The sequence below is a fragment of the Lepidothrix coronata genome, unplaced genomic scaffold, assembly GCF_001604755.1.
Source record: "Lepidothrix coronata isolate B3197 unplaced genomic scaffold, Lepidothrix_coronata-1.0 Scaffold70, whole genome shotgun sequence".
In the NCBI taxonomy this organism is placed as follows: domain Eukaryota; kingdom Metazoa; phylum Chordata; class Aves; order Passeriformes; family Pipridae; genus Lepidothrix; species Lepidothrix coronata.
The window spans coordinates 2818515-2838902 of NW_016690250.1; the positions used below are offsets into that span (position 1 = coordinate 2818515).

The 20388-nt window shown below is 34.1% G+C and overlaps 1 protein-coding gene across 5 annotated transcripts in view; it reads left to right on the forward strand.

Annotated features, from left to right (window-relative positions):
- Nucleotides 1-20388, forward strand: part of GRIK2 (glutamate ionotropic receptor kainate type subunit 2) — a 365941-nt gene that overhangs the window by 336990 nt on the left and 8563 nt on the right. For 3 of the 5 annotated variants that reach the window (XM_017818724.1, XM_017818727.1, XM_017818728.1), the window contains 2 exons: nucleotides 11637-11887; nucleotides 19961-20138. In XM_017818724.1, the coding sequence (XP_017674213.1) occupies nucleotides 11637-11887; nucleotides 19961-20138 (429 nt within the window). Of the gene's footprint in view, nucleotides 1-11636; nucleotides 11888-12086; nucleotides 12451-19960; nucleotides 20139-20388 lie in introns of those variants that run through there. The other 2 variants (XM_017818726.1, XM_017818725.1) reach the window with 2 other exon arrangements.

The following is a 20388-nucleotide window of genomic DNA, read 5'->3' on the forward strand; positions in this document are numbered from 1 at the left end:
CCCACCCTTGCCCTTTCCTTTCTTTTCTTCTCTCTCTTTCTCTTTCTCTTTTTTTTTGACTTTTTTTTTTTTTTTGCTTTTATTCTTAGAGAAGAATTTAGATTACTAAATTCACCAAAAGATCTGGGTTGGAATATTATATTTTAATCACTGAGTGCCTTCAGCTTACTTCAGGATTCCAAATACGTCTTAGCTTAGTGTGAATCAGACCAATTCACACTACTTCAATTCTTGTCAATGTTCAGTTCTGATAGTTTTTTCCTCTTAGTTAGATGAAGTTCTCTCTTGAACTTCCAACTGCTTTTGGGGACAGATTTGTAAGAAAAGACTGACTTTTTCCCTAAAGAAGTGTTTGACAAGAGTCTTTGGCATGCTTAATGCTTCTATTCTGTGTGGTGCTCTTTACTGTTCCCACACCGATACACAAACATGCACACATTTTCAGTCTTAATTTACCTCTATTAGAAACAACAAGGGTAATAAAGATTTATCAATCTGATTCAGATCACTTATTAAATACAAAACAAAAAACAAAAACAAAGCTTCCCAGACATAACATTTCTATCTCTAACATGGCATAACATTTCTATCTCTAAAATGTCTGAATACAAAAGTAATGCTGAAGTTTCAGTGTGATTTTAAAGTGCCATAAGGCTGCTGCATTTTGCAAAAACTGACAGCTATATGAGCTGGTTTAGTGACCTAAACCAGGAGAATACTGTTCACCTTTCTTTTCATAAAATTATTTTACTTCATGTTTATATACTTCTAATGAGGCTGGAAGAGCACCAGTCATAGTACGAAGGAAGCAGTGATAACAGACAAAGAGGGATGGAGAAGAGAAAATGGGATTTTTGCACAGCCAGCTGTTAGGCCAAGGTTGAAGACAATCCTGAGAGACTTCCCCATTTTCTGGTGGTTGCAAAAAGCTGCAATGTATCTCTCAGCAGCAATTAAACAGTTGTAAGTTAACAGATGTCAGTAGTTGCAGTGCAGAGAGGAGCTGTCATATTCTTAAAATGTCTTTTCCCCATACTTTGCAGTCATTCTATCTCAAGCTTTGCAGAACTTAAGCATCATCCCCTTCCCATTGGTGTTTTTTTCATTTTTTTCTCTTTTTTTTTTTTTGGTCTCCCATAGGTCTAGGCTAAGAATCAAAGAACACTATGGTAGCAAGAGAACTACAAGAAATAAAAATACTGGCTTGTATTAAATTCCTTTAAAAAAGAAGAAAAAAAAAAGATCCCACAAATCCTTTCAAATGTAACTGTTTGGAGTTTACCAACATTCCTTATTCTTTGAAGTTAAGTCCTTACTGTGGCTAAGGCTGCTTTTTAAGGTCCTGACATAATTCTCTTTCTACACTTCCACCAAACCTAAAAGGTGACATGTTTTGAAGAGGTGTGTTTTAAAAACTTCCCTTAAATCTCAGACAAGACTGGAAAGCAACGTTAGTGAGCACAATGACTGGCACTGAGCATGACTGGCACATTAATTTCAATTAATTTTTATATTTGGCAGTCAGTGATCAATGCAGAACATAATTTTAGACTCTTCTTTACCAGAAGATGTAGGAAGGTTTTTTTCTCAAATATTTCTGTTACTTCTCCTAAACATTACACAATTTTCTAAAATCAGCATTATAAGTTGCTTTGTTTGAAGAAACACAAGAAAAAGAAAAAGAGCACCCTAGGCTCCACGGAGACAGTTAGTGAGATTTACTTCTACTCTTGCAGTAAGTCTGTTGTGTCTGACACTGATGGGTAAGCAGAAGGTCTATACTTTTGATGCATCTGTGATTAAATATATTTATGTAAAACTAGCAAAGCCACAGATATGAATGATACAGAAACCTTTCAAAAAGCATGCAGTTTCAAATCTGAAAAGAATAACAGGTAAGTTATGTATAAATTTAGTCCCCCAAATTGTTAACAATACACTTGGTTGATGTAACTAAAACAAAATTCTACATATCTGAAAATACTGATTAGTTCAGAAGTTTAAAATTTTCATTGTTGCAAATGTGTTCCCAGATTTTCTCTGTAAAGTACTAAACTCAACAGTCAACAGTGGCTTTCAATTTAATCATTGTTGAGATTTAAGGCTCTGTAGCTATTCCCTACTGATATTGTGAGGGACACTGAGAATGTCTGACCCATCCTTGCTTATTAGCTGCTGTAAAGTACTTCTCCTGTAGAAAAATTTCAATCTCACAATCCAGCACTCTACTTAGAAACTGTGCATATGTTCTTATGTATATCTATTATAGGGTCTTAGTTAATTTCAATTTTTTTGCATTTAGAGTATGAATACTCAACATACTCCCCCAATAGTTTTCAAAATCTAAAGTAATCTAAAATTATTATTATTATTATTAATAATAATAATAACAATAATTTCTAAGCAATAATTTTATTGTTAAGACATCCAGACTATATAAATTACATAATATGAGCAGTTTTTACCAGTCCTCGAAGATGAGACATATAAAAAATCTGTCTCTGTAGAAATAAATAGGAAACTGTGTACCAAGACAGGAGGCCTTTTTTTCTGCTTGCCTGCACTTAGCCTGTAATCCTTCATACAATCTGAACTGTAATATTCATCACTAATACATGCATAAAAGTGCTGAGCTTCAATTCTTCTGTAACTAAAACAAATTAACCCATTTGTCTTCATTAGTCAAACATAATGCACAAAAAATAGGTGCATATTATTTATTTTTATGCAGGTCAAACCATGTATTGAAACTAATTTGAGAATTTCAACTGCTTGAGCAGTTAAGTTATTGTTTCTGAAATGTAAGAATGTGTAGCTAACATTTTTGATGAAAGAACTGTGTTTTATAGTTGACTCAGGAGTAAGAGCATATTGAAGCACTATCTGGGAGGCATGTTAAGAGACTGAGCTTTACATCAACAAGGAATTTCCAAAACGCTTAACATTTGGTAGCTGTTGTGAGCAGACTCTGCCTTAGAGAAGCGGTTTATGGTAGGAGTTTCCCAGATAGATGTAACCGAAGCAAAGACATTATTATAACTTCAGTGTTGATGTTATTGTACCTAGGACCATATATATGTATGACATATGTACATGTCATACACGTGGTCTAGAGAGTAAGTCAAAAGAGAGCAGCTGAGGGAGGTGGGTTGTTTAGCCCAGAGTAAAGGAGACTTTACCACTCTCTACAACTGTCTCAAAAGAGATCGGCCTCTTCTCCCAGGCAGCTAGCAACACCACAAGAGGAAATGGCCTCAAGCTGCCCAAGGGAGGTTCAGGTTGGACATGGAGAAGAATTTCTTCACTGAAAAGGTTGACGAGCACTGGAATGGGCTGCCCAGGGAAGTGGTGGAATCACCATCCCTGGAAGCATTCAAGAAATGACTGGACGTGGCCATAGTGCTATGGTTTAGTTGCTGTGGTGGTGTTTGGTCAAAGGTTGGACTCAATGACCTTACAGGTCTTTTCCAAACTTAATGATTCTGTGATTCCATGATTTTATGTAATACATTGTCAAATTTAAAATGTCTCTGTCCTGATACACTGCCCTTAGTTACAAACTATGTATTGCATCCCAGCATGTGGTGTTTCCATGGTTTGCAGTTAGATGCACCCAAGGCCACTTCATACCTCACCCATGACGAAGCAGCTAATGGGAAAACACTGACATTCATTGCTTGGAGATTTTCCCTTATAGCTTGCTAGGAGATTTCATGCAAAAGCATGAAATGGGTTTTCAGGTCTAGATGGTTTTGTTACTACCTTACACTTTTCTTGTCTTTCAACATAATCTTATCTGCCTGACCAAAACCTTCATGTGTACAAGAACTGCATGTAGCATTTCATAGAATCATAGAATCATAGAATCAACCGGGTTGGAAAAGACCTCCAAGATCATCAAGTCCAACCCTGGGTCCAACATTGCCATGGTTACTGGACCATGGCACTAAGTATCACATCCAGTCTCACCTTAAAAACCTCCAGGAACGGTGAATCCACCACCTCCCTGGGCAGCCCATTCCAATGTCTGATTACACTCTCTGTAAGCATTAGGCTTCCTTAATTCATCTGTTTATTGCTGGGTAGTGTTACACAAATATTTCTTCCAAAAGAGGCTTTATTTGCAAACCATTCATGTGAGGGATACAGATTTTCAAGGAGAATTGGAAAAAAGGAAACACTGTATAAATATGAAATACTTTTATCTGTGCTAAAAATAATATCTTTGATTTTCTCAGTAGAAGTTTGAATAAAGATATCTTCCCATTCTGCAGCTGTGCAATTCAACAGGGGTAGAGAGATAATAGTGTATTACGATTAAGATCTTTTCAAACTGTCTGTGATGTTAAAATGCATGAAGAGTCTATGAAAAATGTTACTAACATTCATTCATTTGAATTCAGTGTTTAATCTAAGAGATGTGATTTAGAGCAGCTTATAATGATAGTTTGACGAGGGACTGAGAAAACAAAACTGTGTTAAAAGAAAGGATAAAGCAACAAAATTAAAAATAGAATAAAATGTGCATGGCTAATATAATAATTTAACAATGATCTGAGTATTTAATATAGTAAAAAAATCTAAAAACACCTTCATTCTGTTCAGGTTATCTTGGTACTACAAAAAGAAACAGAGAAAATCATTGTATATTTACTATTAAACCTGTTATCATCGTATCTTATGTATAACATTAATTGTAGGCAACTGTTATCCTGCTGAGATTTTTGGTTGTTTTTTTTTTTTTTGGTAATGTGGAAGATGCATATGTTTTAAGCTAGTTGCAAATTAATATACTCAAGGATGTCCACTTCCCAGTCCTAAAACAAGAGGTAGTCGGGAACACAAGAATTATTTAATGGCTGTTGGAGTTCCAGCTCCCAAATATTCATCTAACTTTAGTATCAATTATGTTGCATATTTATGGCTGGAAAATTAATATGAAATAAATCTCAGCTACATAATCCATCTTGGTTAAATTTCAGCTTTATAAACCTGCAGGAACTTTTAAATGATGACTCTATAAAGAAAGGACCAGAAATTAGCATATGTTGGGAATGGTTATGAGTGGGGAAAAAATGAAAACAATTAGAGGACACACCACTTGTGAAAGGATTTTGGTTACATTCACCATAAAATACTGATTTTAAATGTTTCCTACCTCTTGCCAGCAACTTGTCTTTTCCAAGCTGTACGTGTAGCTCAAAGATGAATATATATGTGTAGTTATAGTGCCCAGCTTTGGTTTGGATTTCGTTTTGAATGTTTGCAGTTTTAATTTAGATATGTGGTAGTTTAGACAGCTGAAAATATCTACTGAGGATTTTCCATTATAGTAACTGCAACTTAATAAATATTTAATGTTTACAGTATGTCTAATATTAAAATATTATAATCTTAATGCAGTATGAAGTCTCAGGGTTAGCATTAAGAATCAAGAAACACTTTTTTTGTCAAAAAAGATAACCCATCCTGACAAGTATTTTACCCCAATACATCCTTTGGAAAACATCAGAAAAATTAAAAGTTTTGCATTTAATCAGAAGGAAAAGAATGGGAAACCTAATGTGCATGCAACACAGCTAAATTAAATTTGCAAAGTTGTGAGTGTTTCTTGCTTTAGACTTTATTATTTTTTACCAATATTGTCCATAACATGTGACCTTTTAAAAAAGGCTTCTTCATGATCAGAAGCCTTAAAGTCTATATAGAGCTAAAAGTCTGTAAAGAGTTAGAAGGACAGTTGGTAGAGGAGCAACAAATATATCTTTTTTTACTATTTTTAATAACTTAAATAATTAAATCTATCTCATATATTAATTTGTTAATCATTAATAAATAGGAAATATATAAATGTTATTTGTCTCTTGGAATGGCAAACATAGGATTTTCAAGCCTTTCTACTTTAAAAAGACCTATGTCCAGGTCTTAATAAAGTTTATTAATATAACAATTGTTTTCAATATACTTGGGATACTTTGCTATTAATTCATATGGACCTTAGACACAAGAAGGCTGTAGTGTCTGAGTATTTCATAAGTATAAACCAACAAATTTGCTGTGAAGCACAGAGCTAAAAAAAAAAGAAGGAAAAGTGTTTGATTTAACATCACAAAGCAAGCCTGTTATCAAAGCTATAGTTAGAACACACATCCATCTCCCAGTGTAATGCGATGATCTCAGGTTTGTGGTATACTCTCAGAAATACCCGGTCACTCTTTATACCTTGCTACTTCTTATGGAAATGGCTAATTTTCTGCTGAGAACACCTTTCATAATTGGCTTTTTTTTTTTTTTTTTTTTAACTGGTTGCTTATTTAATTCATGTTAAACTGAAGTCCAGATTTTGGGATAAAGGAGAGTATGCTTCAAGTTTGCAGGAATTCTTCCCTTTTCTTTTGATTTATTGGTCTTATCTTCACTGTAGGTTGTTGCTTGCTTCCTGTCATTGCCAAAGAAGTTTAATCCATCAAGTCACGACCTATGGCAACGGTATTACTCCATGACCTGGAAAGACTCCTCAATTATGTTTTCCCATGTGAAAATAAGTTGGTTTTGAAAGTGGAGCCAGGGCCTGGGAACTGACAGAATCCCTATTCTTTCTTCATATGTTGCTTGGAGACTTTGGAACCCACATATGGGACGAATGAACCAAGCTATGTTGACCTTTCTTTCTGTCGCTTCCTTCACTTCCCAGTTAGAGAGGTTTAACAGAGTTAGGGAGCAGAGTTGGCTGTAACTTTTAAAACAAATACATTTCTGTGGAGATAAAGTGCTTCTCCTATATCCAGTGCCCTTTAGCTGCCTAATACTTTCCTATGGCATGTTATAACTGTGACTGTCAAGTCTTTAGTACTGAATGCTGACTGTGCTGCAAATTCCTGTCGGGTTTTTCAGGCCCTCTGATGTATGAGGCTGTTTTTTTTCCACGGTTTTTCCATGATTCCTCATAGTCTAAACATCTATTATGTGTAAATGAAATACCTTCTATCTTGTTTCAACGTAAACTAGTCACATAGGTTCAAAACCTAGATATCTTTCATGTTACATGTGACTTTCTCCTTTCAGTAAATACTTCATTACTCAAAGAAGTTCTTAATTATCTAAATTTTGTACCTAGGTTCTGAATATGATGTTGTATTCTGAACTACCTTTCTCTTTCACTTAGGCCAAGGACACAGATAATGTTGCAAGATAAGTAGAATGATCTTGGGATTATTATTAAAAAAAGAAAAAAAATAACAGGAATAAAAGATACTATCAGTGGTCTATGAGTGTTCAGAATGTATTTTACTGTCTAGCAAATCAAAAGTAACATGCAAGTATGTCCCATAGGCACCAACTCTCAAAATACTAGGCAATTCATAGTGATTTCTTTTGGCAGAATACATCTAGAATGATAAAACAAAAAATTTCCTGGTTCTACACTTTCTTAATAAAGGAGTTAGCAGAATGCTGCTCTTCTTTTCGATTTACTAAGAGTCAGAATCAGCTCTACAGATCCCAGCATGCTCCAACTCTTTTTGTATTTGATGGAATGAGTAAAACAGACTGAAAGTAACAAGGCAGGAGATTTTACTAAGTTATAATCTATTAGGAAGCATTTTCAAGACCAGCCAGATCAGCAGAATTTCAAAATACTAATCTGTATGCAGTGAAGTCTCTATATAAAAAGCTTATGTGTTCATAATTCATGATTAAACATATCATTATGTGCATAAATCTTTATATATTGAGACTTCAGGGCAGAAAACATATCTATGTATAGCTTCTGCAGTAATTCTGAGAGACTCTGTTGTCTTAGTTTTGTACAAGTGCTTCAGAAAAAGGTATTTTATGTAAATTTTCATTTTTATTTTAAATTTTCATGAGGAGGTAACTGAAGTAGAAGTTATTGCATCCCTTATTGAGTTTGTTGCACCTGTGTAGGAAGGCACTAAGGTCTCAAAAATCTATAACAGAAGGTCTTAAAATTCTTCCAGCAGAAATTCTTATTTCTGCAAACAGCAGGTAGAATAGGATCAGCAAATAATGTATAGATTATATTCTGTAGGCCCTCCACTCTCTGTCATGGGAATAAATAATCAGTTGAGAGAGAATTGAAAGCAGTAGAAACCAGGAAAACAGAGGAGAGAAAAAGTCAGATATTTCTATACTGGTCTTCTCTGCACTCAATGGAAGACTATACAGTCATTTTTTCCTCCTGATTTTGGAATAGAGTTTTAAAAATCATTGTCTGTTCCCTCCCTGTCTCCCCACCATGCACAGATTTTTAAGATTATTTTTTTCAACTGCTTTGTCTTGTTATTGAAGGCCAAGATGTGAAGTTTCTATTTCTTCACATTTCAGAATTTGTCTCTCTTTCTTTTATTTTTCTTTCTTTTTTTTTCTTATGGATTATATTTTACTCTTATTCATACCATTTTTATTTTGCAAATTCATTAATAAGAATTGTCTGTGAGTCTTAAAGTTTCTATGTTCTTTTTCCTTTTTTTTTTTTTTTTTGTTTGGGTTTGTTTTGAACAGTAAATTCTCTTTAATGAGAATTTAAATGAAATGAAATGAAATGAAATGAAACACTTCTGATTTAAAAAAATGTAAAAAGTAGGATATGGCCTTCTTGCAACACCTCATGGAAAGGCTCGATTCATCTTTCAGTCAAGTGATAAGTGTGATAGGGGAAATTACCAATAAATGTCAGAAATCTTCTGCATTTACTTGCTGATTTTTTTCAGTTCTGCAAGGAAAACAGCTTTAACATCCAGATCGTAATCGGGGTTCCTTGACCATATTCTCTGCTTATTGTTTCTTCTTTTTTTGGTGCTACCTTTGTCATCCACAGATCCATGATACTTTTAGCCACTTCAGGTGCTTCTGGGTGGATTTTCCATTGCTGGGACTTGCAATCCAGCTTGTAAGGGAAAAAAAGATAAGGAGCAAATATAGTCTGAGGAAATAATGTTGTTGATATGCTTCCTTTGTTCTCTTAATAGCCACTTTAATAAGTATAAGCAGCATTAAAAATTACTTTTTCCCAAATATTAGATTATTAGGTGTACTCAGTATTTGTTGCAAATGAATGAAATTTGTAAATGAATTATAAATGTTGTAAATGAATGAATTTAGAACATTTTAAGTCCTTCAGAAATGGAATATAACTAGAGCATTGAATGCTAGCTTTATCATGAGTATAAAGTTTTAAATGCTTGATTTAACAACAGCAATATAATGCTGGTCAACCTATAATGACCCTTACTTGTGAAAGTATCACTTTTAAGACAAGATAACAAGGTATAACAATACAAATATTGGAGTAGAAACACCAAAGGTCCTGTAATATGTCCATTCCAAAACTATTTGTGTAAAATTTTGCAAATCACCAACAGTAAGTAATACAAACACCGTTGAACTGAATCACTATAAACTGCATGTTTCTAATGCAACCCTCATAAACTAATTAATTGTAGACAGGATTAGTCCATGCATTATGGTTTGTGTCTATGAATTCCTCAGTCAGTTCATTTTTTAACGGCTTCAAAGAGACTAGAATTGTAAGTGTACAAATCTGATCCCCAGAATATATAAATAATACATGAAGTATAGTTGGTACTCACTATATTTAGACCAAGAGTAAGTGTGGAAACAAAATGCAAATCAATTTAATTAGAAAGCAGCCTGTCAGATCAGAAGACAGCTTAAACTGGGTCCAGGATTATTTCTCTGAATCTAATGTTATTTAAGTTGTTGTTGTTAAATATTTATATGCAGTGTAATGTTGAAAATATCCCCAGAAGATTACAGAATGCACTTACACTTCCCCAGGCTCTTGTGGACTAATCACTTTTCTTCTTCCATCTGACTGAAGAAATGTGTCAAGTGTAGGGTTTTGCAGAGTTTCAGTATAATCAGAATGGTCTGAAATAGTGTGACTTAGGCCCCTGCATGCACAAGAGAGCAGGAGTTTGTTTCCCTTCCTTTCTCTTTCCTATAAAATGCTTAGCAAACAGTTTACCTTCTAGTACTAAACATCATCTTTTTTTAAATGAGAAAAGCACAAGTCCTTGCAATTTAAATACTTTGAGTCCTTGCAATTTAAATACTGAGAGCCCTTCCCTCCTTTTATTCTTGAATAAAAGAAAAAGTACTTTTGTATTTTGTAATTAATAGTCCTTTCTATGTTCTACTTCTATCCTGGCACTGCACCTCTTTGCTATTAGCTTTATTCTCATGATAAGATCTAGATATGTAAACAGAAATTGAAGAAATAAAGAATAAAATAAAAGAAATTCCAAAAATAATATATATGTTTTCTGACAGTTTAAAGACTATAAAATATCCTATCCATGCAATTCAGCTCCTTCACAGTTGATCACAGTACATTATATACTCAAATGGACAGCATCTCTCAAATGGATACAGAGGATTTTTTTAAAAGTAACAAGTTAATGAAAGTGCATTTTATTACTCAGCTAAAGGAAACCCTAAAATTTATAACTAGTAAGTAGCATTATCATGACAGAAAGAAAAAGAGGAGAGCTTCGTTGTAGAATTGCATTCACATCAAATGAAAGAGGGAATGCCAGGCCTTTTCATCTAAGCTTTTTTTTTTCCTGAGATTTCTTAACCGCTTTAATGAAGTCTTTTGTTCCCATTTTAGAAGGAGAAGGAAAATGATGGCTTTGTTCTCTCCTTAAACATTACACAAGTCTTAACATAGAAAGCACTTCTAACTGATGTGATTTACTCTCTAAAAAGAAAAGAAAAGCTTTCTCCATTGCCATTATTCATTTATTAATGTAGGTTTTAAAATACTCATTGAAAAGTCCTTATGCACCATGTAAAGAAAAAGAGAGCAGATGACATACATAGATATGACACCACACCTTGAACTGCTCCTTGAAATACTGAAATGTTGAAAAGCTACAAAATCATCATGTCATTTTAAAATACTGAATTATGAGAAAGAAATACATCAAAATATGGGAATTTTACATCCCTGTTATCCAAACACACTTAACCTTATCTTTCTGAATGTATTGCTACCTGGCACTGTTAATAAGTGTGTGCATGCTTGAAAGATGTCTTAAGTGCCTAACAATCTTTTATATAGAGATTTTTGTGGCTTGGTCCTGATGCATCATTTGTTTTTTGGTCTTTTAATAAAGTAATAGGATAAAGTGTTCATTAAATATCAGACCTTGTATTAGCTTTCGGGTAACAAACTATGAAGCAACAGCCTATAGATTTATGTACATTAGACAAAATCTACTGCAGCATAATTAAAAGCTGATTGAAAAAAAATTGAAAGAAGAATACTGTTTGGCTGAATATAATAGTTGGGCATGAAGGTGTTCTGAGACCATGGAACTAAATGTGATTGGAATTGTTGCATCAAATTGCCTGGTTTACAGCAACACCAGCTGGATCAAGCATTGTGCATATGTGTGTGCACATGGGGGTTTGTATTTATGTGACCAGTGTGACCGTGTTGAGAAGTAAATGGCTTTTTGATTAACGTTATGGTTGTTAAGGATACAGTTTTTCATGTGACATTGTATTACATTTTATTCTTATCAGGAATAACTAACATTTCATATAATATATTCCATGCAATATGTCTTCCCTATGGTCTTTTTTAGGTTCTCCGTACAGAGACAAGATCACTATAGCAATTCTTCAGCTGCAGGAGGAGGGCAAGCTCCACATGATGAAAGAGAAATGGTGGAGAGGCAATGGCTGCCCAGAGGAGGAAAGCAAAGAGGCCAGCGCTTTGGGAGTTCAAAATATTGGAGGAATCTTCATCGTGCTGGCAGCAGGATTGGTGCTTTCTGTCTTTGTGGCAGTGGGGGAGTTTTTGTATAAATCAAAAAAAAATGCCCAATTGGAAAAGGTAAATATTGTCATTAACTGTTTTATTTTATATTGATGGTCTATTTAAATAATACTTTAAACATCTGGTAGTGAAATGTAGGTGATGCATACTTACTGTTTATTGTTATAGTACAGTAATTATATAACAAAGGATGACAGAAATATCCAAAGTTTTACATTTACAGCTTTTAATTTGTCTTCAATGTGTTTAATTGTAGCCAGATTTCAGGACAAGTGACTATTTCTCCTCTTATTCAAGCCTGAAAAAAGACAGCTTTTTACTCCTGGAAGTTCACTGCAGTTAATTTTATGGATGAAGAAGAAATCTGAAACTGTAATGGGAAACAAATTAATCTTCTACAGATAATTCTGATTTTCAAAAGACAAACTGTCCATAGCTGAAAGTTAAAATCTAAAAATGTCTCTATAAAAATGTTCTTTACAGGAGTTTATACCTGCAAAATTGTCCTGGTAGCATCTGGAAAAGATTGCATCAGCATGATTCTTTTTTTGGTGGGTTTACTACTGATATGATGGCCTGTAATTTCAGACTGACCCAGTTTTGAAAATTCTATTGTTAACTTGTTCTGTACTTGCAATTTATACTGTAATTGTGCAAATACTAGTAATATATTGAGAAATTCTCAGTTGAAATTATAATTTTTTGCATAATGATTAAACAATTCTTTCTATATGTATGTGCCCATGTTTAAACCTAAACTAAAAATGTATATTTTACTGCTATGGCAAATTCTGAATTTTAAAAATTGAGAGAAACTCTTGGATTTTACTAGGGTTTTTTTGTTGTCATTTTTGTTTGGTTTTCTTTTGATTTTCTTTTGGTTTTGCTTTTGAGGTGCTTGTGAGTGTAAGCACTATGTCAATTTCTAAATTTATGTTTAGAAATTTAATTTAATAAATCAGTAGTAAATCCATAGCTATATTTATACTGGTATTTTTCCAGGTGCTACTGGTGAGTTTTTGTAACTTGAATCACTAGTCAGAAAATTTTCTATTTGTTTTCACTTCTTTTGAGGCAACCTTTTGGTATTCAAGTGTCCTGTTATGAAGATACTGTTAAAAAAGTTTTTTTCTAATACACACTAAGGCAGTGTGAGCTTTCAAGGTCCTAAACACTGTTTGAACATGGGTACATTTATTTAATTGTTAAAGAACACTTTAGGTCCTCTTCTCTATGATATCACAGGCTAATTCCTTCTGTTAAAATTCTATTGGAATGTTATGTTTCTGAAATGAATTTGTGAGGAAAACATAGTGGTTACTTAAGAAACCCATGTCAGTCTCAATAATTTTTATCCATTCCTAACATGAATATCAGTATAAATAATTTTAGCTTTTCTAGATTTTTAACAAGCTCTCACTTAGAAAAAATAGGACAGTTTTAGTAATAATTTTGTTACATGAGTTCAGTGTTTTACAGGGTGTAAATGCATATCTTATGTGAGAATAACAGCATTTTGGAAGTTGTGAGAGAAAGAAAACAGATTTTTTTTAATTAAGGATTTGTTTCTTTAAACCCTATAGTTTTGTGGGGTTTTTTTTTGTTGTTTTTGTTGGGGTTTTTTTATATGGTGGGGGGGTTTTTGGGTTTGCTTTTTTCCCATTTGGTTGCTTATTGGTGATGGATAAAGATAGCAGTGACTGGAAGAATCTGACCTTACAACAGTATTTATACCAGAAAAGTCTCATTATCAGATATTTAGATACTTTAAAAAGTTAGGAATAAATCCGAATCAGTTGAAAGAGTCAGGTCTCTCTTCTCTCGTTCCTCCTTGCCTCCAATCATTTACCTTCCCTCTCCTCCCTGCTACACCCGCATACCCTGACGTCAGGAGACCATTAAAATTTCAGGGCAATTTTACTTATGGAATGAACTTAACATGAAAACAATGCCTGCATCCCTACACAGGGCCTACCCCAGCATCCCCTCACCCACTCTTCTCGCAGCACCCAGAGACTTTCAAAAAATGTCTTCTTTCAACCTCTCCAAATGTAGCAGATTCCATTTGCCTAGGAAGGGAATAAGAGCAGCCAAAGGTGAGGTGAGACGTCCTGCCATTTGTCTCCTCTCTCTACAAATCTGATAGGATAAGTAAACCATGCAAGTAATACTGCCTTGTCTATCTTATGGGGAGAGAGGAGAAACCTATTTTTGGTGATGTTTATAGTTTCATCCCTTTGGAATGAGAGTATCATTCCAGCATTTGTATAATGCTTGTGTCAATATCTGGAAACAGGGAAGATCAAAGGTCATGTTAACAACAAAGAAAACAAAAGAAATCAGATAATTTCAGTTGCTGAGTATATGGAGTATCCTGAGATTTAAGTGGGCATGTGCATTTGCTTTTTAAGGTATACAAAATATTCACTTATACTTCCAGCAGGGAGGCAAAGCAGAGTTGAAAGTGTATAATATAGATTTTTTTTAGCATTTTCTATGTCATCCTGTTCCTGGAGTGCACACATAAACAGAGACATTGGCTGGTGTGAACCTATTTGGAGAAGTGAAATCTTGAAAGGAGTTGAGCTCAGAAAGGCTGTAGACAAAATGGTGTTATTTGCTAAAATAAAACATTGCATCTTGTAAGTAAAGTGGTTCAGAACATCCATGCCCCTGACATGCTCAGAAATCCAAAGGAAACATATGACACCCCTGTAGTCTTTCTGGGAAACAAATAATTTTGTGCCACCACAATGCTTTATGGACACAGAGAAATTCTTCTTTTATTGACACCTTTCAGAAGGAAAGATAAGCCTGGATGTTATCACAGTTACACTACCAGTCACTGACACTTATTAAAGCTAGTTTGCTTGAAAAAGGAGTATCCTAAATTACTAAGTATTTTCCAGAAGATCCAGAAATTATGGATATGAAAGAACAATATATGGATTAAATTCTGCTATCATTTATAGCCATTCAAAACTCATTGAGCCTTCAGCATATCTGAACTACATATGCATATGTAAAAACAGCACATGTACATTTTATTAATTTTGAACTCCTAAGTACTTCAAATAGCATGAAAGGAGACACATACCTTACTGTTTCACTATGGGAGATGAGGTCATACACTTCTTATAATATAAAATTCTAGCTTAAATCTTAATGTTTAATGAAACAGTAATACCAAAAAAGTATTTCTGGAGTTATACAATCAAATCATAACAAAAACATAAATTCAATTAACCTCTCTGAAATAGCTATTTATTTATAATTTATTATTAAAGCAATAAAAACTATAACTAAATTAATACTAGTTTATATTTCACATACATTTCCCAAGGAAAAAAAAGAAACTATTGAACTTTCCATGGCAAATAATTCACTCTTCAGCTGTGCAATTGAGTTGAAAAATATCAGTGTGGATAATTTATCTCACAAGGCACAGTGAATGAGCACTTAGCAGGACTGGGCCCAAAGCAGAGATCAGTAGCTGGGAGTATACACGAGTTACATACAGATCTGTTCTACTTACAACTGCAGATTCTATTGAACAAGAAATTCTGAATGCTAAGCTGTGACCTGTATATAAGGCTAAATATGTCTTTGAAGATGGCATAAATTTATCTGGTCAACTCTTTCCCAAAATGAATTGCATACGAAAATTTAAAAAACCTTCTGCAAAATGCTCAAAACATGTTTTTGTAATGTAGGGATAACAGGAACAGAAGTTTCTGATCCTAGCTGGCTCAAAAATTCATACAGCTTTAATGAGCTGCAGAAAATTTAGGTTATGGTAGTATTTGATCTTAAACTTATGAGAAATTGCGTAGTTTTGCCATGATTTCTAGTAATTCTGAAATTTCTACCTCGCACATGTTTTAATAGTGGGATAACCTGGAGTGTATTTTGAACTAGATAACCCTGCTAGTCTTACCTAATACATAGTCTCACTGTTTTGTTCAAAGGAAATACTGGGAATGACAAAGCACTGTCCTTGGCAGAATTTTGCCATTCTAATTGGCACAGTGGGAAGGGGTAGGAGGAGATGGCGGTCAGAGGCTATCCTGACTGCATTCCTGCAGAGCAACCACAAGATGGTGCCTACTAATTTCTGAGAGGGAAATTTAATTGTTACTTTTTAATAGAATTTATGTCACAATGTTCACCTACTGTTTAATTGTAGCCTTTCTAAAAATGCTAAAGGCTTGTATTATTTCCCATTGTTTATGATACAAACATCCAATTATGTCATCTGCGTGGAAACATGTTATTATCAGACCTTTTTTATTTAGCCGATCTTGACAATAAATGCTCAGTCATTTGCATTTTATAATTGCTTTTGCTGGTGAATGACCTGCTCCTTGATTTTAACAGGCACTCAGAGGGCAGTGAATAAGCAAGGTTAGGAAAAGAAGCCATTTAAAACAATTACTATATCTTTTTTCTTTTTTTTCTTTATTGATATGCATCAATGCATTATGGGTTTATGTCCATTTCATACATTTAGTTTTGTATAGCTCATATTATTATCACAAAGGCCAGTGAAAACATTGACCTTGAAGACCATTAATACTTAGTACAATATATTGATGATTCTCAGTTTGAGAATGTATTGACCTTTGGTTTTGTGTAGGTTTTTTTAAGTCATCTCTGAGATTATTTCCATTTTCACACCACCTTCACACAGTAGGATACTACTGTGTCAGCCTTGTGATAGAAACCACATGTGCACTGCTGAAAACTTTAGGATGAAATTCACAGTATTGCTGAAGGCAGTGTCAAGAATATATAGAACATTGCTTGTTGTCGGTCTCGTAAATGGTTGTCCTTGTACCTATCCTGGAAAGGGTTTCTTTGGAGAAGGTGTCATTGTTTTGAGGGGTTATCTGTAAACCTGGCTTTATTAATGCAGTGGTCCACACAATTCCCAAGAGGCAAGGAGGGGCCAAGAGCTGATAGGCTGAAAAAGCTGTTGCGCTGCAAGCATATGCAGTTGACACCTCATCCTGGTTTTGCTTCTGTCAAATACAATGTAACTGTTCTCAATTTGTTTGCATGAAGTTAGTGTGAATGCTAACATGAGTTTATTTTCCAAGGTGCTTCTACAATCTGTTTGCACTAGGATAAGTTTAATTCACTATGCCTTACAATGCTGCTTTTTAGAATTGATGTGAGCAAATTGCATACATGTAACTTGTCCTATATGGAAAGGACTTACAGGAAGAAGTTATATAAATACTGTAATATTGTGATGTTTCTTTGTCAGCAGGATAGGTAGAAAGTCAGTATTTCAATCTTTGTTTTAATTGTTATCTTACCAACAGAGCAAAACAAAATTTTCATAGTTTCATATGAAAAAATGAAAATATTTTCATGTTCCTTTTCATTTTAACAGAATATTTTATGGTATGGTGATTCTTTCCAGATTTTACTAAATTAGTTTTCACTAAAGTATTTTTCATTACTTTCTCAAAAAAAAAAAAAAAAAAGGCAGTTATGTCAGTTTTGTTGGAGTTCAAAAATCTTCTTGATAGTTTAATATCAAAAGCATTTGAATTTGAGAGTGTAATTCATAAAAGTTTTGGAATAATCCCAAAATAAATCCCAGCCTTTTTTTTAAATAAATCCCAGATTTTTTTTTTCCAGGGGGAGGCAAGTTCAAAAAATTTTAAAGTTGAAAAGCCTGCTCCTCAGGCTATAAGAAACAAAAGAATGTTGACATTCTTGGTAAATCAAAGTAAAAGCTTTGGGGTTTATATCCCAACTAACTTTTGTACAGTATACAGTCAGTTATATAGTCTGTATTTTTGTGTCACATTTTGTAATGGACTAACCCTCAAAAATTTAATTTTGTCTGGGAAAAACAATAGCTGCAACAGCTCATGAAAGGAAATGTTTTTTCCAACTTTAGCACATTGCATTCTGCAAATATGCAGTCAGAAAACTGTGAACTTCTATCATCGTGTACTCCCTTGAGCACTGTATATGGATGTATAAACTTGTATGGTTAATTTGTGTGTGAGTAAGTGTACAGATTACTTGAAGTTGAGGTATTAATTTTAATTAAATGCCCTCTTGGAAACCATGTAAGTATATATTAGAGGATATTTTCTAAGGGAAGGAGCTGTTACAAAATCTGTTACAAAACCTCCAGAAACCAAAATCAAATCCACAGCCCACACACCCCCAAACACCTTTAAAAGAAGGTAAAAAAAAAAAGGGACGAACACAGAAAAATTGGAAGAAAGCAATTTACTAACTGCAGCATTTAAAAAGTAATTAAAGTAATTTTAAAACAATAAAACGCTAAAAAAAAAAATCTCTACTTTGATTTTTGATTGCAGCTTAACAAATGTCTGTTTGGTAATGGACCTTTTTTCTGAGGTGTTTTTAATATCTTAATTTGTGTCATTCAAGAAACAAAGAACAGAAAATTTAGAAATGTATGTAAAGTTGACCATTACATAAGCACACAAGTACAGGACATTCACTACAGCTCCACAGATATTAAAAAATCAGAGCTTAAATTATAGGTATGAGTTATGGAATATTTTATGTTTGACAAGAATTTTAAATTGTATAAAAAATTTTGGAAGACTCTAAATTTTGGTTATTTTATAGAAAATATAGTTCATTTTCCTTTATCAGTAGAAAGAAGAAACATTTGCATTATATAGTTATTTGCTTCTCTGATAAAAATATCTTCATTCTCAGGGAAAAGTGTCAGATTACAGAACATTCATGTCTTTCTAAAAATTTTTCGTTGTTTTCCCCTAAATATTACCTTACTATGTCATATTTTGATATAAAAATATTAATCTATTTTAAATTGATCACTTATGCTATAGCTTAGTGTAGTAGCAAATACAGTTTAGTTCAGCTGATTCAGTTACTTTGAATTTTGTATGTCAACAAAGTAACAATAAGCGCTTCCTTCTGCCTTTTAGTTTGAGAAACTACCCAACACTGACAGATAAAACCATGTAATTATAGACAAATGAATGTTAAACCTTTTGATATTGTGTGGTGCAATATGACTATAATAGTGTTTCCAAAACAGTAGAAACCCTTGGCACTAATTTAATACTAATAGTCTCTCTCTGTTCAATATGATTTGAGGCCATGCCAAATTTTTTACAAAGTTCATGCTATCACATTGAACTATATAAATTCTTACAGTGAATAATTTACAGTGGACTTAAACTAAGCAAACTTTAAAAAAAAAGGTGTTTAGAACTGAGGTAAGAAAGATTGCATTTATTTTTCTAAAATGTTGCTGTAAAATTAACTATTTATTTTCAAATTATGCTATATAAAGTATTTTTATCCAGATAGATCCTTACTCCAAAGGACTGATTACATATCACCATCCTTCCACCATGCCTGATGATCAACAAATCTGACATTCCTTGGGCAAACAGAATTAATTTAGATGTAGGATCAAAAATGATTCAACAGGTAAATGAACTCTCACATCCAGTGCTTGAGGGTGCAAGATTTCAGGGGATTGGTTTCAGTGCAACCAGGATCATCTCTGATGAAAGACAGAGAAATACCCTGCACAGCTGTGATCACAAAATACAGAAACATTAATAGTGCAGTGGATATCATTCTAAATCAGAGAGGCAGTGCCATATACTGTTATTTTCTCAGCTGCCGCTACATGGCTGAGATACTATTAATTGCTTATTAAATGCCATGTCTAGCCACTGTTCAGGGACACTAGACCACTGTGCTGTGTTCTGGAAGAAGATCTGGAATGGTGTGACAAGGTTTACACCAGCAGAATCATTGCCACTGATCAAAACACTTACAAATGACAACTCTTATTGCCACTGATTCAGTTTGAAAACCCAGACCCTAACCTGGAGAAATCCCAGACTGTAAGCCTCTCCCAGAAGAGGTGGAAGCGAACAATGAGGGTAGATAATATCTTCTCAGTGCTTGCCTTTACCTGTCCAACATAGCACTTGTCTCCCTGGGATTAAGCTGCCATCACCCTCCTATTTCAGCCAGGCACTGGAAGCTCAAAATGATTGCACCATCCTGGTCTGACAATAGAATAGGACTGTGTATCATCTGTGTGTCAATGACACCACAGCCCAAATTATTTCATTATTTCCTCAGTGGCCTCATATACATGTTGAAAGGAGAGATGACAGGATGAAACCTTGTGGAATCCTGCATGAGAGAGAGCTCTCGGGGCTGATGAGCAATTGCCCTATGCCATCCTCTGGGATTTCTCTGAGAGGAAAGAGTGGAACCACACAAGTGCAATCCCTTCTGCCCCAGCCTAGGTCCACAGGTGAGTCAGAAAAACATCATGGTCAGTGTGATGGCCAGAAAGGCTGCTGGCAGAGCTAAACAAAACCACCTGGAAAAAACTTTCTGCGCTAATAGGAGTTCCCCATCAGCTACAGGAAATAGCGTAGCTGTCAGGATGGAAACCAGGTTAAATAGTTTTAGAAGACTTTAAATGAACACAGAATTTCTTTACCAGAAGTCTCTGTCATCCACCAGAGTGCATTTTGTTCTGTCAGGAAATAAATTTTAGA